The sequence below is a fragment of the Triturus cristatus genome, chromosome 6 (genome assembly GCF_964204655.1).
Source record: "Triturus cristatus chromosome 6, aTriCri1.1, whole genome shotgun sequence".
NCBI lineage: Eukaryota > Metazoa > Chordata > Amphibia > Caudata > Salamandridae > Triturus > Triturus cristatus.
Genome location: NC_140589.1, coordinates 1,780,835,704 through 1,780,859,412, shown reverse-complemented (window position 1 = coordinate 1,780,859,412; position 23,709 = coordinate 1,780,835,704). Strand labels below are relative to the sequence as shown.

The window sequence follows — 23,709 nt, the reverse complement described above, 5'->3', positions numbered from 1 at the left end:
AAGCGTATGCTTGCAAAAGCCAATATAATTAAACATAGCATTGGGCAGGAGTCTTGTAATGGTGTTGTGCATACTTTATTCTGGTTTTAAAATTTCAACTCGGCTGCCAAGTTTATAAGGAACATGATGGCCATCTTTGAATGAGAAAAGAATGATACACTGTGGACAATACCACTGGGTTAGAAGCTCTGGATGCTATGCCTTGTAAATTAAAGCAAGAGGCAAGCAAGCACTGACCGGAGAGCTGCAGTACATTCTAACAAAAAAAAGTAATATGAAAAAAGAAGGAAAGAAATATAAAGGGAACTATAATAGGGGACAATGGAAAACTGCTAGTCCTGGCACTGAAGCGCAATGATTTGCAGGTACCAGTCTTAGTATTTTGCCTTCAAAAGTGCCTTTTGGCAGCACCTGTAGGTAACTGGTTGGAAGAAACTCAAACAAAGCAGTGGTGGGAAAAGGATAACTAACAGCACTTCCAGTGCTTAATTTGTAAAATAATAAGTGCCAGTGCCCTGACCAGGAGGCCTCTCCAGCGTGCACCTCCCCTAGCCCTTGTCATCGCTGCCACAACAACTACTAACCATCTCTCTTGCCTGCAAGTGCAACAGTTCCGATGATTTCAGGTCCCCAAAGCTAAAGGAATGGCTGGGCAGGCAGGTATTAGTAATTTTGAAAGTGTATTGTATTCATAAACAACAGTTGTTATGATCATCTCTAAATTAGATGAGCAGCGACACCATGTGGCACACTGTTCTAAGTGTGGTGTTGACTATTAAGTTCAGGTGCAGAGCATCAGAAACCAATTAAGTGGGGGTGGTGAGCATCAGAAACCATAGGCTCAAATTAAGCACTGAGCCCTTACATGTATATGCAGATATGAATTACGAATCAGGAAGGATGCGTACTACACGGAAATTCACACATAAAATCAACAATGTCTTTTTTAATTATTATTTTTATAAGAGACTGGCAAACACCTAAACCCGACAGGCCCTCCTGAGAGTCTCTAGAAACAATTATCAGTGTGCCTAATGTCTACCACCAGGACATAATGAACACCAAAACCATAGACTACTAAACAATGTTTTGGGGATTTTATGCAGCAGAATAACTGTGCACAGCCTTTAACACAGTGTAATAGCATTCCACCCTTAGAAGCTTACCAGGTTTACCGTGTGCTTTTCTTAATAAGTGATTTATCATTGGCTTATGACAATAACCAAACCAGGCCTGCTGAACTGAGCATAGGCTTTCCTACAAGGCAACCATCAGGCATACGGTCATAAAATTACCAATATATACAGGAGAACGAGGGGGGGGGGTTGGGGGGGGGGGGTTGGCTTAATGGCTAGGGCGGTCGACCTGAAATCTTGGGAACTGGGTTCAAGCCTTGGCAAGGACGCATAAAATTCTGTGATTCTGGGCAAATCACTTAATCTCCCTGTGCCTAACAAAAATAAATGTGTCCTCATGTAACGAAACTGGTGTTTGTGTAAAGCGCTCTGATACCCGATACCTTCGGCTCAAGTTTGCACTATATAAAACTCCGTAAAAAATAAATTTAAAAAAAGCTGTCCAGAAAGCAAAATGGAACCCATCCTAAGGGAGGTTAATAATGATTGACAGTGAATCTCTTCAACCCCAGGGTTCTGTCAGGGAGGGTAACCAACAACAAAAGCCTCGCCTAGTACTGTAATCGGCGATTCTTCATGTAACAAAAATACCTGTCTACAGCCTTTAACGGAGATTAACAATCCATTGTTGAATGCCTATTGGCTTTAAAGTGCTTTTCACAATAAATATGTCCTACTTGCCTCAGTGGTATCTTTTGACACTACACAGACGGGCTATTAGACTTGATCATTGGCTTATCCCCATAGGTAACCTACTCCTGCTGTACAGAGCATACGTTTTCCCACAAAGAAAAAGGACACTGCAAGCACTCTTTTCCATTGGAAGCGCATGGCTACTGCCCAATCAAATGAGGTAATCAAAATTATCAACACGTGGGAGGAGCCAAACCCCTCCTCAAGCTAGTGCTCCTGAAATATATTTTTCAGTTGATCACGTAGGGTATTTGACAGCTATGCTGCCCAGTCAGACCTCAAAAACTCATAGCGCGAGATACAGAGAAAGAGACAGTAGAGAGAGGCAGGGGGACAAGAGAGAGAAAGAAGGAGAGAAAGAGGCAGAGAGAGACAGAGAGAGGGGCAGAGAGAGAGAAAGAGGCTGGGAGAGAGAGAAGAGAAAGAGGCAGAAGAGAGCGAGAGAATGAGGCAGCGAGAGAATGAGGCAGAGAGAGAAGGAGCGAGAGAGAAGAAGAGAAAGAAGAGAAAGGAAGAGAGAGAGAGGAAGAGAGAGAAAGAGTGTGTGTTTGTGTGTGTGAGAGAGAGTATATATATAAGATTTGTTGACATGGGAACAAATGCCTCTGAGATATATCTAGGGCTGTGCACTGATCGAGGACTATGAGGAGTAGTAAGTCATCTCTTCCACCCATGCGGAGTGAGTCAGAGTGAGGCACTGCTATTCTGGGTGACTTCCAGCCTCAGGGTGCAGCTTATTCTTACATCCACAGAGTTCCTGCCTCGCCACCTCCCACTCTGCACGCATCTGCTCTGCGGCTGGGGGTGCCAAGCATGCTCGGCTTGGCAGGGATCCTCTGATAAAGCTGCGTTTTGCTCTTTATTCCCAAGCTTGGTTTTTGATTTGTCTCTTATCCTTTAATCATCACAAATCATTTCAACATGTTTTCTTCTGAGTCCAGAGCAACCAATCACAACATAATTCCCTGTACAGACGAGCTATTTTTATCTGATTATTTCAAACTGAACTGCCATACATTTTTTATTCGTGCACTATTTTATCACATTTACTTTAAATGTCAAGATAGTGTCATATCAACCTAACTACCATCGCAAATCACTACCACATTAAAAAATAATGGAAAAAATTCAGGCCGGGCCACAGGGAAAACCATGCAACCATCGCAAAGAACAACGAAACACCACCCTGTTAGAAATGTTTTAAAAACTGGTCCAGATTCGAGACGCTTCAACAACCAATCACCACCACATAAAACACATAACATATAACTCAACTCGCCATCAATGGTGCCAGGCATTGAGGATCCCCGTCATGGGCAGGTTCACAAGCGATTTAAAAAGGCTTGTAACGCACGAAACATCAACAATGTGTACACATAAATAAACTGGGGATAATGTGAAGTTAATATTGAACGAGTTAGAAAGGAAGAAATATCAATTGGGATTTTGCAGGATTATATAAAAATGTAATGTTCAGATAAAGCTGTACTTCTGAGAGCAGCGAGTTCAACTACATATGAGATGCAACTCATTGTCTCAAAATGAAAAGATTACTAATGTCGCATTAATCCTCACAAAGAATGCTCTGACGGCAACAAATAATCTCCTTCTTGTAGCCTTTGTATAGTCAAAAATAATCTCGATTATTCACCCAGGGTTTTCAGTTCAACCTGAAATCGGTACCAAGGAAGTGACGTATTTGTTTGCCGGTCTTATACAAACCGGAAGAGTGCAGGTCTTCTCCCAGTGAGAGGTTAAGAGCTCCCCATCAGAGCTCAGTGTTTCTTCGGGTCCAATTTAGACGTCCCACAGACGCTGAAAGAATGACGTCTGTGGATTTGTCGCTCTGTCACGAGCACATAAGTACTTCTTTGTGGACACCTAGTTCCTCACTTCATGACACAACGAGTGCATACAAGAGCTTAATAAAACAAGTTAGCGTGACATAACTTAACAAGTGATCTCAAAGTCAGGACCTACCGCGGTAATTCATGTTCACCAGTCGGAATAGACCTTGGAGGCTTCCGTATGCAGTAATCACCTGTGATATAGGCAAGAGCTACAAGGCCATTCCAGAGGGTGAATGTGAGTTGTACTAGTGCCGGTAACGCAGCATAATGTAGGAGGATGTAAGAATAGCATCTGGCACGGAGAAGATGGTGCAACTCATTGGTTGAGAGGAATAGGAAGCCGACATCAAGGAGTCAACATTTTACCAAAGATCAGCAGATACTGGAAGGGGCACAGGAAACTGATGCAATTGACTTGTTGTCTGGTAGCGGCCAACATGTCCAGTCAACCTTTGAACTTTAACAATGTCAAAACCAATTTCTCCAGTTCACAGCACAGCAATGACATTTTGAGGAGTAATCCTGATGTCTCTAAAAGTTAATTTGCTCGGCTTGTACTTTGTCCCTGTGAAGGTCTGTAAGGAATCCTCGCACCGATAGCCCATTCCTTAACCAACAGCTTTTAAATAACTAACCAAATTCTTTTCAGGTCGAACTATGCATATTGTACTTGTACTTTGCCTACTGTTAGCAATCAAGAACAAAGATAAAGTTCCCCATTTCAAAACAATTTTCAGAAAATAACAAATATATGGAATGATGGAGTCTGCTGAAATTCAAAGAAAGAAAGAAAACAGCTGAATTTCAAAGTTTTTGATTTTGGTTCATTTGAATCATTTACAACAATTGTCACTTTGATTCCTTCCAAAGAGCTTGCCTTCATTGGTATGAGATTCAGGACGGAAATAGGCAAAGCATTCCTGCCACAGGGGGAAGTTCTGACTATTTGAGAAATATTGATGATCCTGAGAAGGCCCCTAGCTTGCAAATAGATGAGGTTCAGGGTCCTACGGCAGCCTGTGCTTTCACGGTGCAGTGGGCAAGGCTGCATTTTTGTACTCTGTAGTGGTATCTTCAAGGTTTTGGTCCCTTCTTTCTCAATCCATGGAGACATTGGTACCAATGACAAAAAAAAATCAAATCCTGTGGTGGTTGATCCCTGAGAATCTGAGAAAGGAGGCAGTTAATCACCTAAATCCTCCATTACTTTTGACAACCGACGCCTGCGTCTTTGGTTGGGGAGCAACTTTGAGAACACTTTCAGTACAAGTGAAGTGGCTTCCCAAAAAGTCTTGTTGATCATTCACTTGCAGAGAGTTGATGGCAGTATTTCGAATTCCACTCCTGTCTCAATCAGTGCAACGTTTTGGTGAGATCAGACAATATAGTGACATGTGAATCACCAAAGCAGCACTCGCCGATATCCTTCAAAAAGGGTTGTAGGAAACTTGAAGAGAGTCGGTCAATTTCAGCAGTTCACATCAAGGGTCTGGACAAAGTGGGGGCGGTTCAGCTAAGCAGAGTGTTCAGACCTTCATAGAACAAGTGTTTACCCAGACTGATTTTTTGTAAAGGTGTGCAATAGGTTTGGGACACCAGCCTGTGATCTCTTTGCGTCCAAGAACAATCTCTTCTCCAGAACTCCTGTTCTCAGCTCCCGGAAGCTTAGTGGGTAGATGCCCCTCTGGTGATTTGATGAACAAACTGTTATATACCTTTACACCATTGCAGTCGATTCCAAGGCCTTTATTCAAAATCCAGAGAGGGGGAATGCAGAGAGAGTGGTGGTGATTCCATACAGGTGTCGCTGGTGATTCTGCCTCGGTGGTTTCTACCTCACTTTCTTTCCCCTCTATGATTTTTCAGGCACCCTTTTTTCTCTCAAGCTCACTCTATAGGTTTGGAAGTTAAAAGGTTGAGTCTTCAAAAAAGGGCCTTTATTTTCACTTAGCTGTGGCTATCTAGGCATCCAGAAAGCCATCTATGTTGAAAGTGCATACTAGCTATTGTGCAATATTTCAGAGATGGAGTCATCACATGATATTTCTCTGGTTTGTGCTTCTTTGACATTCTTCAATTTGTGCGTGATGGATTTCACGAGAATGTGTCTGTTTCCACTTTAAAGTCTCATTGTTTGCTAATAAGGCTTTTCATGACTGACAGTATTTTTCTGGAAGCAGCTACCTTAATTGCTAGACTTTTCAAATGGTTTTCTATTTCTAGACCTTCAGTACAGCCTTCTTCTCTTCTTTACGATCATCCATTTATTCTAAGATCTCTTCATTTTCCTCCATTTGAACCTCTCTGCTGCTGATCGGAAATTCCTTTCATTTAAAGTGGTGTTTTTGGTAGCTATTACTACAAGTTATAGAGTGGCACAATTATCAGCTCTACTTTATCACCCTCCATTTCTTAGATTTATGGCTGAATGGGTAGTTGTTGGACCTGGCCCTCTCTTCTCTTTAGGATCACCCCCAAACCTTTTGCCTTTTACCATCCACTTTTTGCTGAGTTTGATGCCAGCCCAGTGGCGTGTATGGTGCCGAGCACAGTCCCACTTACAACTGAGTAGCCTGTGTTCTGCCTTCACAAAAAGATCTTAACAGCCAGCATTGTTACTACAGTCAGCTTGGAACCAGCGCAAGGGAGGCTGGGAATTCCATGCACTTCAAAGTCATGTCTAGAATCTTCTCCGACCTTCCAGAACCAGGGCATCAGGCTATAAAAAGAGGACCTCAGACTCCAACTCTTCTGTACACTCTGGAACAGTGGAGACTGCCTGGAAGGACTTTTGTGCTGTTGGAAGGAATGCCACTCTGCTTGACTGCTGCCCTACAAGACTGCTAACCAGTCTGGATTGCTGCCTTGTTTGTCCTGCTGCTCCACTACTTTCTACCAGGGGACAACGACTGAATCTTCTACTGTCCCAGGACTGCCAGACTGACTCTCACGGGCCAGTTTATTGACCTCCTTTTCAGAGCCACAGGGGCACAAAAGACTTCCTCCATCTTGAAACCGCACCTAGGCTCAGCCTGAGTGAGTTCTGACACTCCAAGTGGTGCAACTCCAGTCTTGGACCCTTTGAAGTCGTGTTAAAGGTGCCCAGATAGCCAAAATCCAAAGTGGAGACTTGGAAACTTTTTGGCTAAAAACTGCTCTGAGTACCACAAAGGGACCAGCCTGCTCTCCTAGCCACCCGAGGTTCATCGCCAGTCAGATTGACTTTGCTGCTTCTCCCGCTATGTTCTGCTCCGCAGCAGCAAATCCATTTCAGCGGTCCTTCTCCAAAGGGGTAACTGGCGTTGTGAAACTGTCTTCAGCTATAGCCCTCTGCCTCGCCCTGCTGGAGATTTACGACTTAAATTTCGACGACTAAGTCCAAATGTTGAAATCTTCATCGCATTTCCGACCCAAGGCTATCCTTGAGGGAGCAATGACGCTCCCTCATTGGACAACTTCTGCAGCATTACCCCACTGAGCTTTACTTTCTCAGAACACTTTTCTCAAAATGTTTGTAAGTCCATTGCTAAGCGTTGGCAGGGCACTATCCACTTCTTGTATCCGAACCGTGCTCCATCGCGGTTGGCTATATTTTCCGAATTTGACCCAGTCTCGCACGACTAGATGTTCACAGTTGGCGCTTTGATCTTTTAGGCGTTAGTTTTTAGTAAAAACTTTCAAAATTCATAACTCTGGTTCTTCTAATTGGATTTCTTTTCGTTTTGGGTGTCAAGTAATTTATTTAAATGTACTCTGTTTTTCTAAATTGGTTTGGGATTTTTCTTGAGTTGTTTTTCACTTTATTACTGTTTTATGAGCTACATAAATGCTTTACACATTGTCTGTAAGTTAAGCCTGACTGTTTTTTGTGCCAGACTCCTTTTGTGGTTCATCCTGCAAGGGATTGTGGCTATTGCTTGACCAGGGCTCACACCCTAGTCAACCAACAACCCAATTTTTGAAAGTAGCATTTAGGCCTGACTCTGCTTTTGTTCCTTTGGTGAACTGTGCGTTTCACGCATCTCAGCAGCTTATTCTTCCTTTTTCTTTCCTTCTCCCCAGTCTGAAGAAGAGGTATGTTTGCACTCACAGTACGCTAAACGTGCATGATCTCTTTATCTCAACAGATCCAGGGACTACAGGAAGTCTAACAGTTGATTTGTTACCATTGGGTTTTCCCTTAAAGGTAAGAAAGTGTCAAAGATTATTTAAAGTAGCTGGATAGAGGAAATGATTCTGCTTTTTTATACTGAGAATGAAAAAACTGTACCAGAATCTGTCCAACCGGAGGTTTATCTGCATGCTGGTCAGAAGTTCAAGGTGTCCCTCTGCACAAAATTTGTAGAGCTAGGACTTGTACCCCAGATCATTCATTTATATGATATAATTGTTTACAGAATGTGCTTAATGAAGAGGGGACTTCAGGTGCTTTACATTCAGTAGTTTTATGCTGATAAAATTATTTTGCTGGTTTCTTTTTATGCAATTAATATACACGGGTATTGCATTTATTGATCAAATTTTCTTCATAAAGTATTACACCAAGGCACTGTGGAACTTTGATATAGATTCATGGTTATGACAAGGGATGAGGAGGTAATGACTCGATTGCTTACCAGTAATCTCCATTACTCCTAGTCCAATTCATCCTCATCCCAGTAATTGCAATGTACCCACCTTTCCTAATTCGGTCCTTTCAAGAAGCGCTATGGAATGTTATGTTTATATAGCACCCAGCTGGGGGTGGGCAGGGTTTCTTTTATTCTGTTTTTTCCTGTCTCCTGAGTTGAAGCAATAAACATTACCAGTAAGTGAGCGGGTCATTACCAGTAAGTAACCGGGCCATTCGTGCCACAGAGAAGTATTTCTTTCCCACCTCCTGCTAGTGACTGTCTAGTGCATCATTGCACCGCCTATGAGGAGGTGCTTTTGTCGCAATGCATGGGAGAACATTTTACACCTCCAAAGTATCACGAATCCTCATGTATTACATTATTTATCTCTTAGATGCATTTTGTACAGTATGCATTTTTTGCCTTATTAGTCAGGACTCAAAATGCAAGACAGGTGTTTTGGCTTAGCCAAAGTGTGTTCTTCTTTGTAATCTTTCTTAGTGGGGAAAAGCCAAACGACAATTACTGAAAGGTTCATATCAAAATGTGGTGTGCCATCAACACCTGATTCATAACAACTCAGATCTCCAATTGGTACCACATTTGCATTAACATAAAATGAATTTAACATTGGTGTTCTGGCAATGTGGTACAGCCACAAATGCACAAGTGCTGCCTCCATTCCCTCTAGTGCTTACTACTGACTTTCTGGCTACAGAAGTGATCTGAAGATGTCCCTGGTCTGGTGTGTGAAGCCCTTTCCTTGGTGGCATAGCTGGCAAAAATTGAAGCAGCCCCAAATAACTCATAGGCACATTGCATTCTGGCAGTTGCAGTTCAACACTTGTAATAAATATATATATATTTACACTACATGTACCAGATTTCAAATGAAAAGCCAAGACGAGGTGATAACCTCACTCCTAACACAGGCCCCCAAGCTCCAGGGGGCCCCCTCGGCACTGCACTCTGGCCAGAGAGCTCCTGATTGAGTCTGGAGGGGGCCCCTCTTCGTACCGTGCAGGGAGGCCCCCTCAATTTTCGTTACGCCAGCGCTGATAGCTTTACTTCAATGTGTTTTGGACTATGATTTACGAGCAATGCCAAGGCTCACAGACTCTAGCGAGTATAGCCGTACACGTCTTATGTAAATATTCAGAGAACAAGAATACCAACCAGCCTGCACTGTTCTCTCCGTTTCACTGCTCTTACAACGTGCACACGCTTAGAGGACACCAAAGGGTGACAGTAAATACTATTGAGGGGCAACCCACGCCTCTACGGAACGGCACTAGGGCCATCTCCTCGTCAAACAAGACCACAGAACACAGGACTACTAGAAAGCGGAACTATAAACATCGGCATTCACTGTGCTGTTGACAAAAAGCTGGGTCTGTCTAAACGCAGCTCTCACGGTCCAATACCAGCTGGCATTTAAGCCGCATCAACAGCAAAGTACAAACAAAACCCCTCGCCTCAGATTGGAAGACTTCATGAGCCACAATGCACTATCCAACCTTAAAGGGCCAGTGCGTGCCCGCAGTAAACTCCGTCCTACCTGGAAAGGAAGAGGTGCCGCGCCTCGCCATGGCAGCCTCGGGGGCAGAGGGTGTTAGTCCGCGGCCGGCCCTGACAGAGGAAGAGTCCCTTCTCGTTCGACAGCCCCTAGCACAGCCTCTTTCTTGCCTCCACTAACGGAAACTACTGGTTCCCTTTCCATTCACGGGAGGAAACAGACCCGCGCGTCCGAGTCACGTCACGTGACGGGCGCGCGCCCGCGGGGGTACAGACTAGCAGCAGGGGCTGCGCGCGAGCCTGGGATGGTATGGGGTGTCGCGGATTTAGTGGAGGGATCGTTAGGTGGTAGAGGGAGAAGAGGACAAGCGGCTGACAGCTGAGGGGAGACAAAAGGGACTGGGGGAGTCGGAGGAAAGGGGGTATCCGGATCTGAGAGGCACGAGGAAAAGGAAGAAAGAGGAATGATACCAAAAGTGAGTGATGGGGGGGGGGGGGGGGGGTTCTGTGGAGTGACTGACAGATGGCGTGTGAGTGACATTTGAGGGAGAGAGACAGTTGAGGCAGCGGAGGAGGAGAGAGCGTCCCGAAGCTGGTTTGTTTCTCCATTATGTGGTTTACGAACGAACAAAGTACATATATTTACCAAGTGGTTGGCAAGAGAAAAGATCGATGTAGCAGAACAACGGGATGAATGGGGGGGGGGACAGGCGGTGGGTGAGGGGTGATAGGAAATGAAGTGGGAGAGGAGTTTGAAGAATGACAGGCGGAGGTAGTAAAGTTGAGGCGAGGTAACGGAGGCTAGAGAAGTGAAAGTGACGAGGGTGCAGTGCGGCTGTAGAGCATGGGGTGAGGAAAGCCTACATTGGGGGCCAAGGAAGCACGGCAGAGAGGGCAAATGCAGGGGCGTAGCTTGGTCAGTAAGATGGGGGGGGTGGTAAGCTTCAGATTTCCCACCATCAAGCTGGAATATTATCTTGTTAAAATACATTATAAGAAGCAGGACGGGGGAGGGGCTTAAGAAGCAGTAGATTTAGAGAAGAGTGTGGATTGTTAGAAGCACTTAAAACGCAATCGTTTTCAAACTAATGAGTTTTAAAGTGGAAATGAGTGTGTGTGGTGTATGAGTTTTTGTGTGTAAAAATCCAGGGTGAAATCCGACAGATAGCTCACCATACCCAACTGAAAGCACCTGTGCCCAACCACTTACTACAGAATACATTTTTTAGGGGGGTGTAACACCCCAAATGCTCCCTCTGACGCTAGCTACACCCCTGGAAATGTAGCAGAAGGGTGGCACCAGGGCTGGACTGGGAACTGAAACCTGCCCTGGCAAACTGCTCGGCTGGCCCCCTCTGGGGTGAGTGCAGCTGAGCTGTTTGCGAGGGCCGGTTTCGGCTGATGTTGCTGGCCCCCGGGGCCCAAAACCGCCCCTCAACCTGGCGGTCCACCGGGGAAATGCCTGGTGCCTGCTACGGCCAGTCCAGCCCTGGGTGGCACTGAGTGGGCTGATAGAGGAAGGATCTGGTTAGGTAACAAGGGGATGAGGGCAGGCTGAGGGGAAATTCAGAGGCTAGAGGGGGTAGAAGAATGTACCCTCTGTACTAGTTCACAGCTTTGTGTTTATTTTTGCTATCTACAGCACACATTTTTATTGCCACTAATATCTTGCTGAGTGTCTCCTTTCAAACACTTCATAATGAATATGTTTCTTTAAAAAATGTTCTGTTAATTCAACATAAGAGAAAGCGTTGTCGCTGTTTGTACATTAAAATAAAATGAGCCCAATTACTTGATCAGGAGCCAAATAATGCTAACTGATACTCAGACAGCATTAAGCAATAGGATGCCAGCTCAAAAGAAAATATGGCATAGGGATTCCCTTCTTGTGAAGGGCACCGCTTCTCCTTAGACATTCCTACCAACGCCCCTTGTTTTTAGGTCTAGCCTAGGCAGCACTGTCTCTTTGAGACGTGTTGTATTCAGGTACAGACTTTAAGCTCCACCCATCATTTCAATTGGCTTCTATTACTGTCAGTTGTAAATGGTGGCTTTTGATTAGTGAATACGCTTAGTAGTCCATCCTTAGTACCTCCTTTTCTCCTGTCGTAACCTCCCAGGAGGACTGCCCCTGTTACAAGTGTTGTTACTCGGGATGTTTTATTTACAGTCTGTAAGCACTATTTTCATAAACAACTTTCTCCTGCCTGCTGTTGCAGACAGGATATGCTCTCTTGCTACCGCTTTTTTTTAACCAGCGCGGCACGCTGTGCTTTTTTCTTATTTTTTTTGCTTCAGCTGCAATAATGGTGACCGTGCATTTTCTTTCTTATATGCGGTGGTGGAGCAGGTAAAACAACATTTTGTATACCTTCTCTATTTTAAAATACTAATTACGTAACTCTTCTAAATATTAACTTGTATTAACTGTTTTGAGTGTTAACATTAATCAACCCTGCACCTTAATAAACGAGAATTACACAAGGGATTAAATGCTAATTGCATGGCAAATAATTCTAATGATTAATTGTGGTACGCATATTAACTGTAGAATGTGCTGTGATAGAAGTTGCATGATGTATGTTGCTTTGTAATGGTTTGCGTTCCTGGTATTGCGGAATGGTGAGTATTATTGCTTTAAATGTTGCTATAAGCTAGGAAAATACTAATCTATATTGGGAGTAGTGTGGGTTTAAATATTAGAATCGTCATTTTCGTATATTCATTACTTTTTTTGTTTGTTTTGCTTAAGTTGGCATTCGGGCCTACTAGGCCGTAATATTCAAAATGGAGTTCGGAAGTGGCCACCATCTTGTGAGCGCGATGTCTACTGCGCAGACTCGGATGGCTCTGAAGATCTCCAGGCGTTCTCCGATCAGGGCACAGTGTTCCTCGTCAAGGATAGGCACGTGGAGGACTTCCAAAACTCAACTAGTGTGAATGACAGAAAAGACAATGGCAACGTGTCCTCAGAGGTCTGCATATTGATACTTCGCACCCTTTCACATGAGAACTGTACAAACTAAAGGATGACATATTCAATTCTATGAGAACCAAGAAACTCTGAGAACCACGTCCAAAATTACAAATTTTAGTAGCTTAGCCAATCAGAGCCTTACACTTTTAGAAATTGTTGTAGGTTATCCTAGAATTTATTATAAAAGGGGAGCTTAGAAGAAGGTAGTAGTTGCTAGTGCAAGAGGGAAAGAGTGCGTTCCAGAAGTGTGATCTGAATCTCCGTTGGTCGATTTGCTTGCACGATTATCTGGTCCTTTGGATTCCTTTGGGACTGTGTCGTGCCGAGCAAAAAAGCCTTTTTCTCCGGACTAATTTGGGTCTTAGCCTGCATTTGATTGGACGATTACACCAGAAGGGATTTCATTTATGCAGGGCTGACAGGTTTCGGGGAAATGGTCACCAATATCAGAAATTAGGTAAATATAATTGTCATGCTAATTTGTGCCAAATGTTTATTGGAAATTCTGATTTGATTAAATGCTGACTATGCCAATGAAGGTGAATTAATTAGGTAAACTAAACATTTATTAACAGAAAAATAAGTTTGTGATTCTTTAATAATGTATTGATTAAAGGTTCTGAGGCTTTAAATGTGTTTTAGCTGGTTCTAAATCACCATCAACCGGTCCAACTAATTGGTTCATCGACAAAATGGTGGAGTGGCTTGATGCTAAAGTTAGGAGTCTATCGGTACTAAGAGATATTGTGTATATAATGTAAAGAATTTTCCTCCTATAGGTAATAAGGTACCCCCACATGTCCAGCGCTTCTTTTCTCCTGTGTGCAGATTCGAGGCGAAGTCGTATTAGTGTTGGTGTTATGGGCCCCACCAATGAATGCGTGTATGAATGAGTTAGTGTGATGACTGGTCTGTGACGCAGGTAGGATATGTAAATTGCCCTTTCCGTTGGAGCAGTTTTCTGGTAGCAGAGTTATGGTTTTATTGCATTGGTTTGGTGATTATTGATTTATGAACTAACATTATATGTTGAGTCGTGTCGCATTTTATGTTGTTTTTGAAGACTTCCGGAATGTAGGAAGTTGGATGCCCTGTAGGTACACGGGGAAAACGTGTGGCATGTGAAGTGGCACGGTGTATTGTCTGGTTGCCCTGTAGGTACACGGGGAAAAACGTATGGCAAGTGAAGTCGCACGACGCATTGTCTGGTTTCGAGTTGGTAACATCGTCGTGTGTTATTGTTAGGGACATCTCTGTGTGATTGTGCGTGAGTGCAATAGCAACAGGTTCTCTCGTCAAACCCTGGCCTTAATTCTCAGGAGTAGTGTAGTCTCCACATGATTTTTATCCCCAGAGAAACGGCTAGCCTTTTTGCTCGTTAGAAGGGTATGGTAGAGGGAAGTGCTACTTTATCGGCGAGACAGAATAATTCTGTAGAAGGGCAGAGGTAAGCGCTGCTCTCGAAATACATAATTCCTGTGTAATTGGACAAAACTATCTCTTTGGTTTAGCGAAACAGGCAATGGTGGTGTTTCTATGTCGTTACTAACAGATTTTGATTGAAGGAAAACGTCAGAAATGTTTGCCGATAAATTTTGTAAAGGAGGGGTCAGCAGGAGTAGCGAGACAAGCTGACGTCAGAGATACTGCGCTGGGATTGGCCAGCCATTGAGAGACAAAGTTTCACAGATTGGTGCGCTGGGGTATGACGCGCTGGGATTGGAGAATTACAGAGTGACGTAGACACTCTAGATTGGTGCGTTAGTGTGAGTCGCGCTGCAATTGGACAGCAAACAGAATAGTCGTAGAGAAGCGATTCAAGAAATCCAGAGATTCGAGATTAAAGGATAAGAAAATGATGTATTACGATCCACCAGAGAAAGAGAAAAAGTAATGGTTTGAAAAAATCAAGAACTTATTTAAAAAGGATAAGCTGATTGTGACTAGAGAGGGACAGCTACTTCCTCCACCGAAATCGCCCGCATCTTTCATAGTAGCGAAATATGGGTACCATACATGTATTTGGCTAGATAATTGGGCAAAGTATACTAAAGAAGATGGAGTTTTAGCATTTCCAGAAAGTGGTTCATTTAGTTTAGCTGTATTAAAGAATTTAAGAGCAAGGATGATGAGATTAGAGCCGAGACCTAGACCTACTCAGTTTGAAGCCTTAACGGAATGGGAAGATGAGATGTACGAAAGAGAATGACAGCGGAGTGGCGGAAGGTATGATTACATGTTTGGTAGGCCGTGTGGACAGGAAAGTCATGATGACAGGATGAGGAGATGGCGGAGTGCAAACATGGTGTCAACCGCCAGGCTTCCTGTATCGTTTCACTAGGTACTACCAACACTCAAAGAACTACCTCTCCCATAATGCATTGCAATGGTCACCACCCTGTATGCTTTCCCTTACTGCCCTGAATCCTTGTCAGCTGACCTCTCATAGTATAAATGCAGCCAAAGCCCGTTCTCAGGTGCTTGGCTTTTCTTCCTTAGTAAGACCCACGCCCCTTTTGTTTCCTGGTCGAGTCTCGAGATCGAAAAACGCCTGCCTGGACCTTTGGGATCAGAGTTTTCCTCTCATTGGGGGAATCTTTCCTACAGTTGCCGCCTTTCCCGTGATGTGGTGAATCCTTCTGCCTACCTGCAGTCCGAGAACGCGCTGGAAACTGCCTTTCCTTCTTCCTAGCGGCCGTGTGAAGGCGCGCTGCAGAGTGCCTCCTCTCTCCCCATCTCACTTTCCTACGATCGTCAAGCTGGTTCTGGAGTTCCGAGAAAAAGGCGCGAGGGAGCGCTGAAACTTGTTTTGGATTGTTGGGTTGCCGCGCTATAACGCGCTAACATTTCGAAAAAGCGCTACGACGCGCTCGGTATGAACGAGCGAGAAGCGGCTCATTCACTTCAAAGTACTTCTTACTTTGGTCGCTCTAAATTAGCGCAGTGGAATTCTGGACGCGCAGAGTCACGCTGCTCTTTACTTTAGAGAAACAGACTTCATTTGTGCACCTACGAGTTCTAGAGCAAGCGCTCTCACAACGTCAGTAACGGAATGCACACAATTAAATCCGGAAAGCAGTGTGAAACGAACTGATAATTGGACAAGGACAGTCCTTTCTGTTTATTTTAATTTTACTTTTGACCTGCCAGATTGAGGACCACGATTTAACTGAGGAGCGATTGCCCTATTCCCTCCATGGAACACTCTTGTCGCCTGACTTTGTGAGGAGGGATTAGTTTAACTCTCTTGCTTGCCTTGGTGCGGAACACGAGCTCCCCAGAAAAGATTCAACCTCACCACAGCTTGGGCTCTTCTTATCTAGAGAGACCTGATTACTACCCTGGACTGACATTGGTTTGGTGAGTTTGGGAAAGTATATACCTTACTACACATACATCTTCTAGGTCTATATCTCTGTCCTTACGTTTCCTGAAACTTATGTGTCTTCTGTTCATTTCATGCAGGTTTACCCCGTCTGTTGTTCCTCTTGCGACCGGACATTCTGGTGGTTCTTCTTGGTCTCTTCCCTCCCTGAGGATTTCATTCTACCCTCTATTAGCTTGGCGACTAGGGGTGAATATATCCTCCAGGAGTGTTTAGATGCTCCCGTGGATACTGGTTTTGCGGGTCTGGTACTGGGAATCCCGACAGAAAAGCCAAGCCCACGAAAAGTCCTATCCCCTGAGCGAAGATGAGTACAGGTGCCTCATTTGACTCACTTATGACTGAGTCCCAATCCCTTGAAAATACCGCCCTTCCCATGAATGAGTTGGCGGCTACAGTAGTTAATTTCCAAGCCGAACTCAAACTGTTGCGCGGTGAGAATCACCGCCTTGCTACTGAATTAGATGTGTTAAAAACCCAAAAACAATTAGAGGCTTCTGTGTCTGAAAAACATCCGAGAGACAAACGCAGTAACCTACACCCAGGTCATTTTCAAGTCACTGCCTCCATTACGCCCACTCCTCCTACGACAGCTCCTGTTAGCGTAACTGTAGTCACCCCACCACACACACCCCCTGCACATGCCTGAAAGGTTCAATGGAGACAGCAACAAGTATGGGGTGTTTATGAACCAATGTCATCCTTAATTTCTATGTCGGGCCGCCTCCTTCCGGATGATGCTGCTAAAATAGCCTTTATTATCTCGTATTTAAGCGGAAACGCTGCCCTTTGGGCAGTACCACTGGTAGAGAACAACGATCCTATTCTGTATAATCTATCGCTATTGAAAGATAGGATGCGTAATTTGTTTGCCCGTCACTCCTATATGCAGGCGAGTGACAACGAACTGCTCAATCTCAAGCAGGGTTCTAAGGATCTACTAACATACATTACTACCTTCAATCGGTTAGTTACTGAGACGCACTGGCCTGAGGAGAAGAGAACCTCTCTGTTCTATAGAGGACTAAGACATGAGCTTAAGGACATTCTGTCTCAAATAGTAGGTCCCCCAGAGGAGTGTTCCTCCTACATAGATCTAGTGGTCAAGTTAGACCATCGTTTGATGGAAAGGAAAGGAGAAAAAACCCAAGGAGAATACCCTCGTCTTTTCTTTGCACGCAGTGAAAAGAAAGATATCAAAGGTCCCACTGAACCACTGCAAATAGGCGCAGTAAGAGGTCCCTTATCCCCAGAGGAACGTGAGAAAAGAAGAAAGCAGAATTTGTGCCTCTATTGTGGCAAAGGCGGACACTTTGCTAGGGAATGTCCTGTTAGACCCAAGATCAATTGCAGGACTTCTGTGGTCAGAACTGGTGCTGCTGTATCGGCGAAAAACTAACTGACTTGGGGAGTTTAGAGATCGCTCCTCCAAGTCTATCACCGTTGCAGATCTCACACGCCTTAGCCAACGCCTTGCCTCCGGTGCCTAAACACTTTGCCATTACAGTTGTCTTTATTTTGCCCTCCCAACACAGAAAAACCATGTCTATTCTGATCGATTCGGAGGCTACAGTTAAGTTTTTGGACATAACAGTAGCCAAGGCCCTTGGTTTGGAGTTCATCCCTAAGACTCAACCTGAAAGAGTAAGAGCAGTTGATGGAACCGAGCTATCCTCTGGTATGATAGCATACCACACACCTGATCTTAAAATGGTATGTGACAATGGGCATTCTGTGGTTATTTCATTTGACCTCATTGACACCCCTACATTTGGAGCCATCCTTGGTGTACCATGGCTTCAACTACATAATCCTAACATAGACTGGGTTTCCAGGAAAGTAACGCTACGGTCCTCCTATTGCATCGTACATTGCTATCCGGAAACTACCCTGTGGCGCTCCCCTTTGTGTTGCGCTCTCTCTAAGTCTGATACCCCGAGCTTGCCTTCTGAATATGTCGAATTTGCTGGGGTCTTCGATGATGTAAAGGCTATAGCGCTCCCCCCCGCACAGGGCCTATAATTGCAGAATCGATTTGATTCCTGGAGCGGATCTGCCGGTCAGCAGAATATACGCCTTAACCGAACCAGAGACCAAGTATCTCTACGAGTACCTACGGGACATGTTAAAAAAGGGTTTCATCCGTCATTCCACCTCTCCCGTATCCTCTCCTCTCTTCTTCATTCCCAAGAAGGAAGGAGGATTAAGAGCGTGCCTGGACTATCGAGCCCTTAACAAAGTGACTGTAAAAAACAAATACCCTCTTCCACTTATCTCCACCCTGTTGGACCAGGTACGTAAGGCCAAGATCTTTACTAAACTTGATTTGCGAGGGGCTTATCATCTAATCCGAGAAGGAGATGAGTGGAAGACGGCCTTCCGCACTAAGTTCGGGTTATACGAATACTGCGTAATGCCGTTTGGCTTATGCAATGCCCCTGCTGCTTTTCAGTGTTTCGTAAACGAGATACTCCAGGAATATCTTGACCTCTTTGTCATCGTGTATATAGACGATCTTCTCATCTATTCCCAAACGGAACATGAACACGTGGAACACGTAAGGCTGATACTGCAGAGATTACTGGACAATCATTTGTTCGCTAAATTGGACAAATGTCTCTTTCACACTCAGAAAGTGGATTTCCTAGGGTTTGTTATCTCTCCTGAAGGAATCCATATGGATCCTACCAAGGTGTCTGCTATAACTAAGTGGGAGAATCCTAAAACAGTGAAAGAGGTGCAATCCTTTCTAGGATTCGCTCATTTCTATAGACATTTTATATATCACTTCTCTGAACTAGTTGCTCCCATAGCGAGATTACTAAAGAAGGGGGTTGTGTTTGAATGGGACGCTGCTGCTGACACCACCTTCCGCAACCTAAAAAACAGTTTCTCTACAGCGCCCATCATTAGACACGCCGATGAGACACAACCGTATTATGTAGAGACCGATGCCTCACAATATGCAGTGGGGGGAATTTTATCCCAACGGGATGTAAAGTCAGGCGCCCTCCATCCAGTAGCTTACTTCTCGAAAAAACTGTCTCAAGCCGAACAGAACTACGCAATAGGCGAAAGAGAACTCTTGGCCATAAAGATGGCATTTCAAGACTGGCGCCATTATCTGTTGGGATCTCCTCATACCATCACTATCTATTCTGACCATAGAAATTTGCAGTTTTTTAGGTCTGCGAGAGCCCTTACCCCTAGACAGATGAGATGGGTTTCTTTTTTTAGCGAATATGATTTCGTTATCACCTTTCGTCCAGGAGTAAAACAAGGAAAAGCAGATGCCCTGTCACGGTTGGGGAGAGATCTCAGGCATATAGCAGAGACCCCTGTGCCTATCATCCCTGACAGTAAGATCAAAGCGCTGGCAGGGCGACAAGATATTGATGCTGACTCCTTTATTGGAATATTAGAACAGGAGTTACTCAAGCTGAATCACGAAGAATGGTTGTCAGACTCTTTGAACTCCATAGTGAACGGATTGTTTTATCACAAGAATCGTCTATTTCTGCCCTCAGAACAAACAAGAAACGTGATCATGAAATGGTGCCACACCTTACCCATGGCAGCTCATCCGGGTGGAGAAAAGACACTCCAAACATGTCAGAGATGGTTCTGGTGGAAGGGTATGACTCAAGACGTCACCGGTTTTGTTAAAGCGTGTCCCACCTGTGCCCGTCAGAAATCTCTGCACTGTGCTCCTGCTGGCCTGTTACAACCTTTGCCTATCCCTGATTGTCCTTGGTCCTCTATCAGTATGGACTTCATCACAGACCTACCAGCTAGTAAAGGGTTTACAGTCATCATGGTAGTTGTGGATATGTTATCCAAAATGGCTCATTTCATTCCGCTCAAAAAACTCCCTAAGGCCAAAGATCTCACAGACGTATTCATTGAACAGGTAGCCAAATTGCATGGCTTACCCTCTATAATTGTATCAGATAGAGGATCCCAGTTCGTATCCAAATTCTGGCAAGGCATGTGTAATAGATTACATATCGACCATCGACTCTCTTCGGCTTACCAACCACAAACAGATGGTCAGACAGAGAGAACCAATCAGACCCTCGAACAATTCCTTCGATGTTTGATTAGCACCACTACCCCTGATTGGGTCCAAGCTCTCCCTTTAGCTGAGTTCGCGTATAATAATTCTACGCACTCCAGTTCCAAAATTTCTCCCTTTTACTTTGTCACAGGTTGTCATCCTAAGTTTCTTCCCCTTCACCTTCCACCGGAGTTGTTAGAGGTCCCCGCAGTTACTGAACACCATGAACGGCTCCAGTCCATATGGGAACAAGCCAAACAAGAGTTACATGAAGCTCAGCAATACATGAAAAAATACGCTGACAAACATAGACGTCCTGCTCCTGTTTATAAGACTGGAGATCAGGTTTGGCTGTCCACCAGAAATCTGAAACTCCCCGGACCTCGAAAACTGCAACCCCGATATGTGGGCCCATACTCGATACTACGAGTAATCAACCCCGTAGCTATGAAACTAGACCTACCATCAGACATGCAAATACACCCTGTCTTTCACACTCCTCTGCTCAAACCTTTTATCCCTCCTTCTTGTACTGAACCTCCCCCTGTCACCATCGAAGGTGAACTAGAGTATGAAGTACGGCGTATTGTAGATTCACGTAGACACAGAGGGAAATTACAATACCTAGTTGACTGGGTGGGATATGCCCCTGAAGACAGAACTTGGGAACCTGTTGAGAACATTCATGCTCCAGTATTAGTGAGAAGATTCCATGCATTATACCCTTCTAAACTCAGACCTGTGGGTAGGCCGTTGGGGGGGAGAACTGTCAACCGCCAGGCTTCCTGTATCGTTTCACTAGGTAATACCAACACTCAAAGAACTACCTCTCCCATAATGCATTATAATGGTCACCACCCTGTATGCTTTCCCTTAATGCCCTGAATCCTTGTCAGCTGACCTCTCATAGTATAAATGCAGCCAACGCCTTTCCCGTGATGTGGTGAATCCTTCTGCCTACCTGCAGTCCGAGAACGCGCTGGAAACTGCCTTTCCTTCTTCCTAGCGGCCGTGTGAAGGCGCGCTGCAGAGTGCCTCCTCTCTCCCCATCTGACTTTCCTACGATCGTCAAGCTGGTTCTGGAGTTCCAAGAAAAAGGCGCGAGGGAGCGCTGAAACTTGTTTTGGATTGTTGGGTTGCCGCGCTATAACGCGCTAACATTTTGAAAAAGCGCTACGACGCGCTCGGTTTGAACGAGCGAGAAGCGGCTCATTCACTTCAAAGTACTTCTTTCTTTGGTCGCTCTAAATTAGCGCAGTGGAATTCTGGACGCGCGGAGTCACGCTGCTCTTTACTTTAGAGAAACAGACTTCATTTGTGCACCTACGAGTTCTAGAGCAAGCGCTCTCACAACGTCAGTAACGGAATGCACACAATTAAATCCGGAAAGCAGTGTGAAACGAACTGATAATTGGACAAGGACAGTCCTTTCTGTTTATTTTAATTTTACTTTTGACCTGCCAGATTGAGGACCACGATTTAACTGAGGAGCGATTGCCCTATTCCCTCCATGGAACACTCTTGTCGCCTGACTTTGTGAGGAGGGATTAGTTTAACTCTCTTGCTTGCCTTGGTGCGGAACACGAGCTCCCCAGAAAAGATTCAACCTCACCACAGCTTGGGCTCTTCTTATCTAGAGAGACCTGATTACTACCCTGGACTGACATTGGTTTGGTGAGTTTGGGAAAGCATATACCTTACTACACATACATCTTCTAGGTCTATATCTCTGTCCTTACGTTTCCTGAAACTTATGTGTCTTCTGTTAATTTCATGCGGGTTTACCCCGTCTGTGGTTCCTCGTGCGACCGGACATTCTGGTGGTTCTTCTTGGTCTCTTCCTTCACTGAGGATTTCATCCTACCCTCTATTAGCTTAGCGACTAGGGGTGAATATATCCTCCAGGAGTGTTTAGATACTCTCTTCGCTCCCGTGGATACTGGTTTTGCGGGTCTGGAACTGGGAATCCCGACACATGGTTGATGGGATGTTCCCGTTGAGAAACACTCAAGAGACTAGTGGCAGGAAGTGTACAGAAAAGAGAAACAATAAAGGGTCAGAAGGTTACAAGTATGGTGTGAATGAGTCGGAGGATGATGTGCTCGAGTATATGTTTTATAAAAATCCTCCCCCGTACAAACCAAACTCCACGTTGCTGACGCCGAGTGCGCCAGTAACAGAAACACCACGAAATAAAACTTTTTAGCAAACGCCACCTGATTTAGGGAAAAATAATCCCTTTAGAGAATCTGAAATTGCACAGCCTGTTAGGATGGTAAATGAGAATTCAGCTGAGTTGGCTAGAACTACTCTGGAATTAACTGAGAACATTAGGGAATTAACCAAAAATATAGAAGCCGTAACGGTAATTTACGTAAATGGGTCGCGACACTGCTCGTCATGCTGCAAATAACCCCAAAGGATTCTGGATAGTGTAGTGGCTACGGTGAGTACGCCTACGCCACGAGTATATAGAAATATAATGCCATCCCTGGACACGTGTTTCGAGGTAATTGCCTCTCGTCAGCAGGGAGCAGGTAGGTATGCGGGGTGCCGATGACTGCCATATATATAGGTAAAATACCTTCCAAGGCGCGCAGGTGCAGACACCGGGCTCGTCAGCCAAAGTCGCTCGAATGAGCTATTAGTAATTTACGTAAATGGGTCGCGACACTGCTCGTCATGCTGCAAATAACCCCAAAGGATTCTGGATAGTGTAGTGGCTACGGTGAGTACGCCTACGCCACGAGTATATAGAAATATAATGCCATCCCTGGACACGTGTTTCGAGGTAATTGCCTCTCGTCAGCAGGGAGCAGGTAGGTATGCGGGGTGCCGATGACTGCCATATATATAGGTAAAATACCTTCCAAGGCGCGCAGGTGCAGACACCGGGCTCGTCAGCCAAAGTCGCTCGAATGAGCTATTAGTAATTTACGTAAATGGGTCGCGACACTGCTCGTCATGCTGCAAATAACCCCAAAGGATTCTGGATAGTGTAGTGGCTACGGTGAGTACGCCTACGCCACGAGTATATAGAAATATAATGCCATCCCTGGACACGTGTTTCGAGGTAATTGCCTCTCGTCAGCAGGGAGCAGGTAGGTATGCGGGGTGCCGATGACTGCCATATATATAGGTAAAATACCTTCCAAGGCGCGCAGGTGCAGACACCGGGCTCGTCAGCCAAAGTCGCTCGAATGAGCTATTAGTAATTTACGTAAATGGGTCGCGACACTGCTCGTCATGCTGCAAATAACCCCAAAGGATTCTGGATAGTGTAGTGGCTACGGTGAGTACGCCTACGCCACGAGTATATAGAAATATAATGCCATCCCTGGACACGTGTTTCGAGGTAATTGCCTCTCGTCAGCAGGGAGCAGGTAGGTATGCGGGGTGCCGATGACTGCCATATATATAGGTAAAATACCTTCCAAGGCGCGCAGGTGCAGACACCGGGCTCGTCAGCCAAAGTCGCTCGAA

At 44.9% G+C, this 23,709-nt stretch overlaps 2 protein-coding genes across 14 annotated transcripts in view; one reads left to right on the top strand and one right to left on the bottom strand.

The window, feature by feature from the left end:
• Positions 1-23,709, bottom strand: part of EFR3B (EFR3 homolog B) — a 1,026,989-nt gene that overhangs the window by 730,277 nt on the left and 273,003 nt on the right. For 2 of the 5 annotated variants that reach the window (XM_085613090.1, XM_085613093.1), the window contains exon 1: positions 9,851-10,020. The exons of 2 other annotated variants lie outside the window; for them this stretch is intronic. In XM_085613090.1, the coding sequence (XP_085469216.1) occupies positions 9,851-9,881 (31 nt within the window). In that variant the 5' untranslated portion in view covers positions 9,882-10,020. Of the gene's footprint in view, positions 1-9,850; positions 10,021-23,709 lie in introns of those variants that run through there. One more of the 5 variants, XM_085613092.1, reaches the window with a different exon arrangement.
• Positions 1-23,709, top strand: part of LOC146821991 (uncharacterized) — a 358,608-nt gene that overhangs the window by 99,791 nt on the left and 235,108 nt on the right. For 3 of the 9 annotated variants that reach the window (XR_014963212.1, XR_014963217.1, XM_085613095.1), the window contains one exon: positions 7,807-7,865. Coding sequence is in view for 1 of the 9 variants with exons in the window: in XM_085613095.1 (XP_085469221.1) it covers positions 7,807-7,865 (59 nt within the window). In the remaining 8 variants the exon portion in view is untranslated. Of the gene's footprint in view, positions 1-7,806; positions 7,866-10,073; positions 10,284-12,105; positions 12,158-12,559; positions 13,414-23,709 lie in introns of those variants that run through there. The other 6 variants (XR_014963210.1, XR_014963213.1, XR_014963214.1 and 3 more) reach the window with 5 other exon arrangements.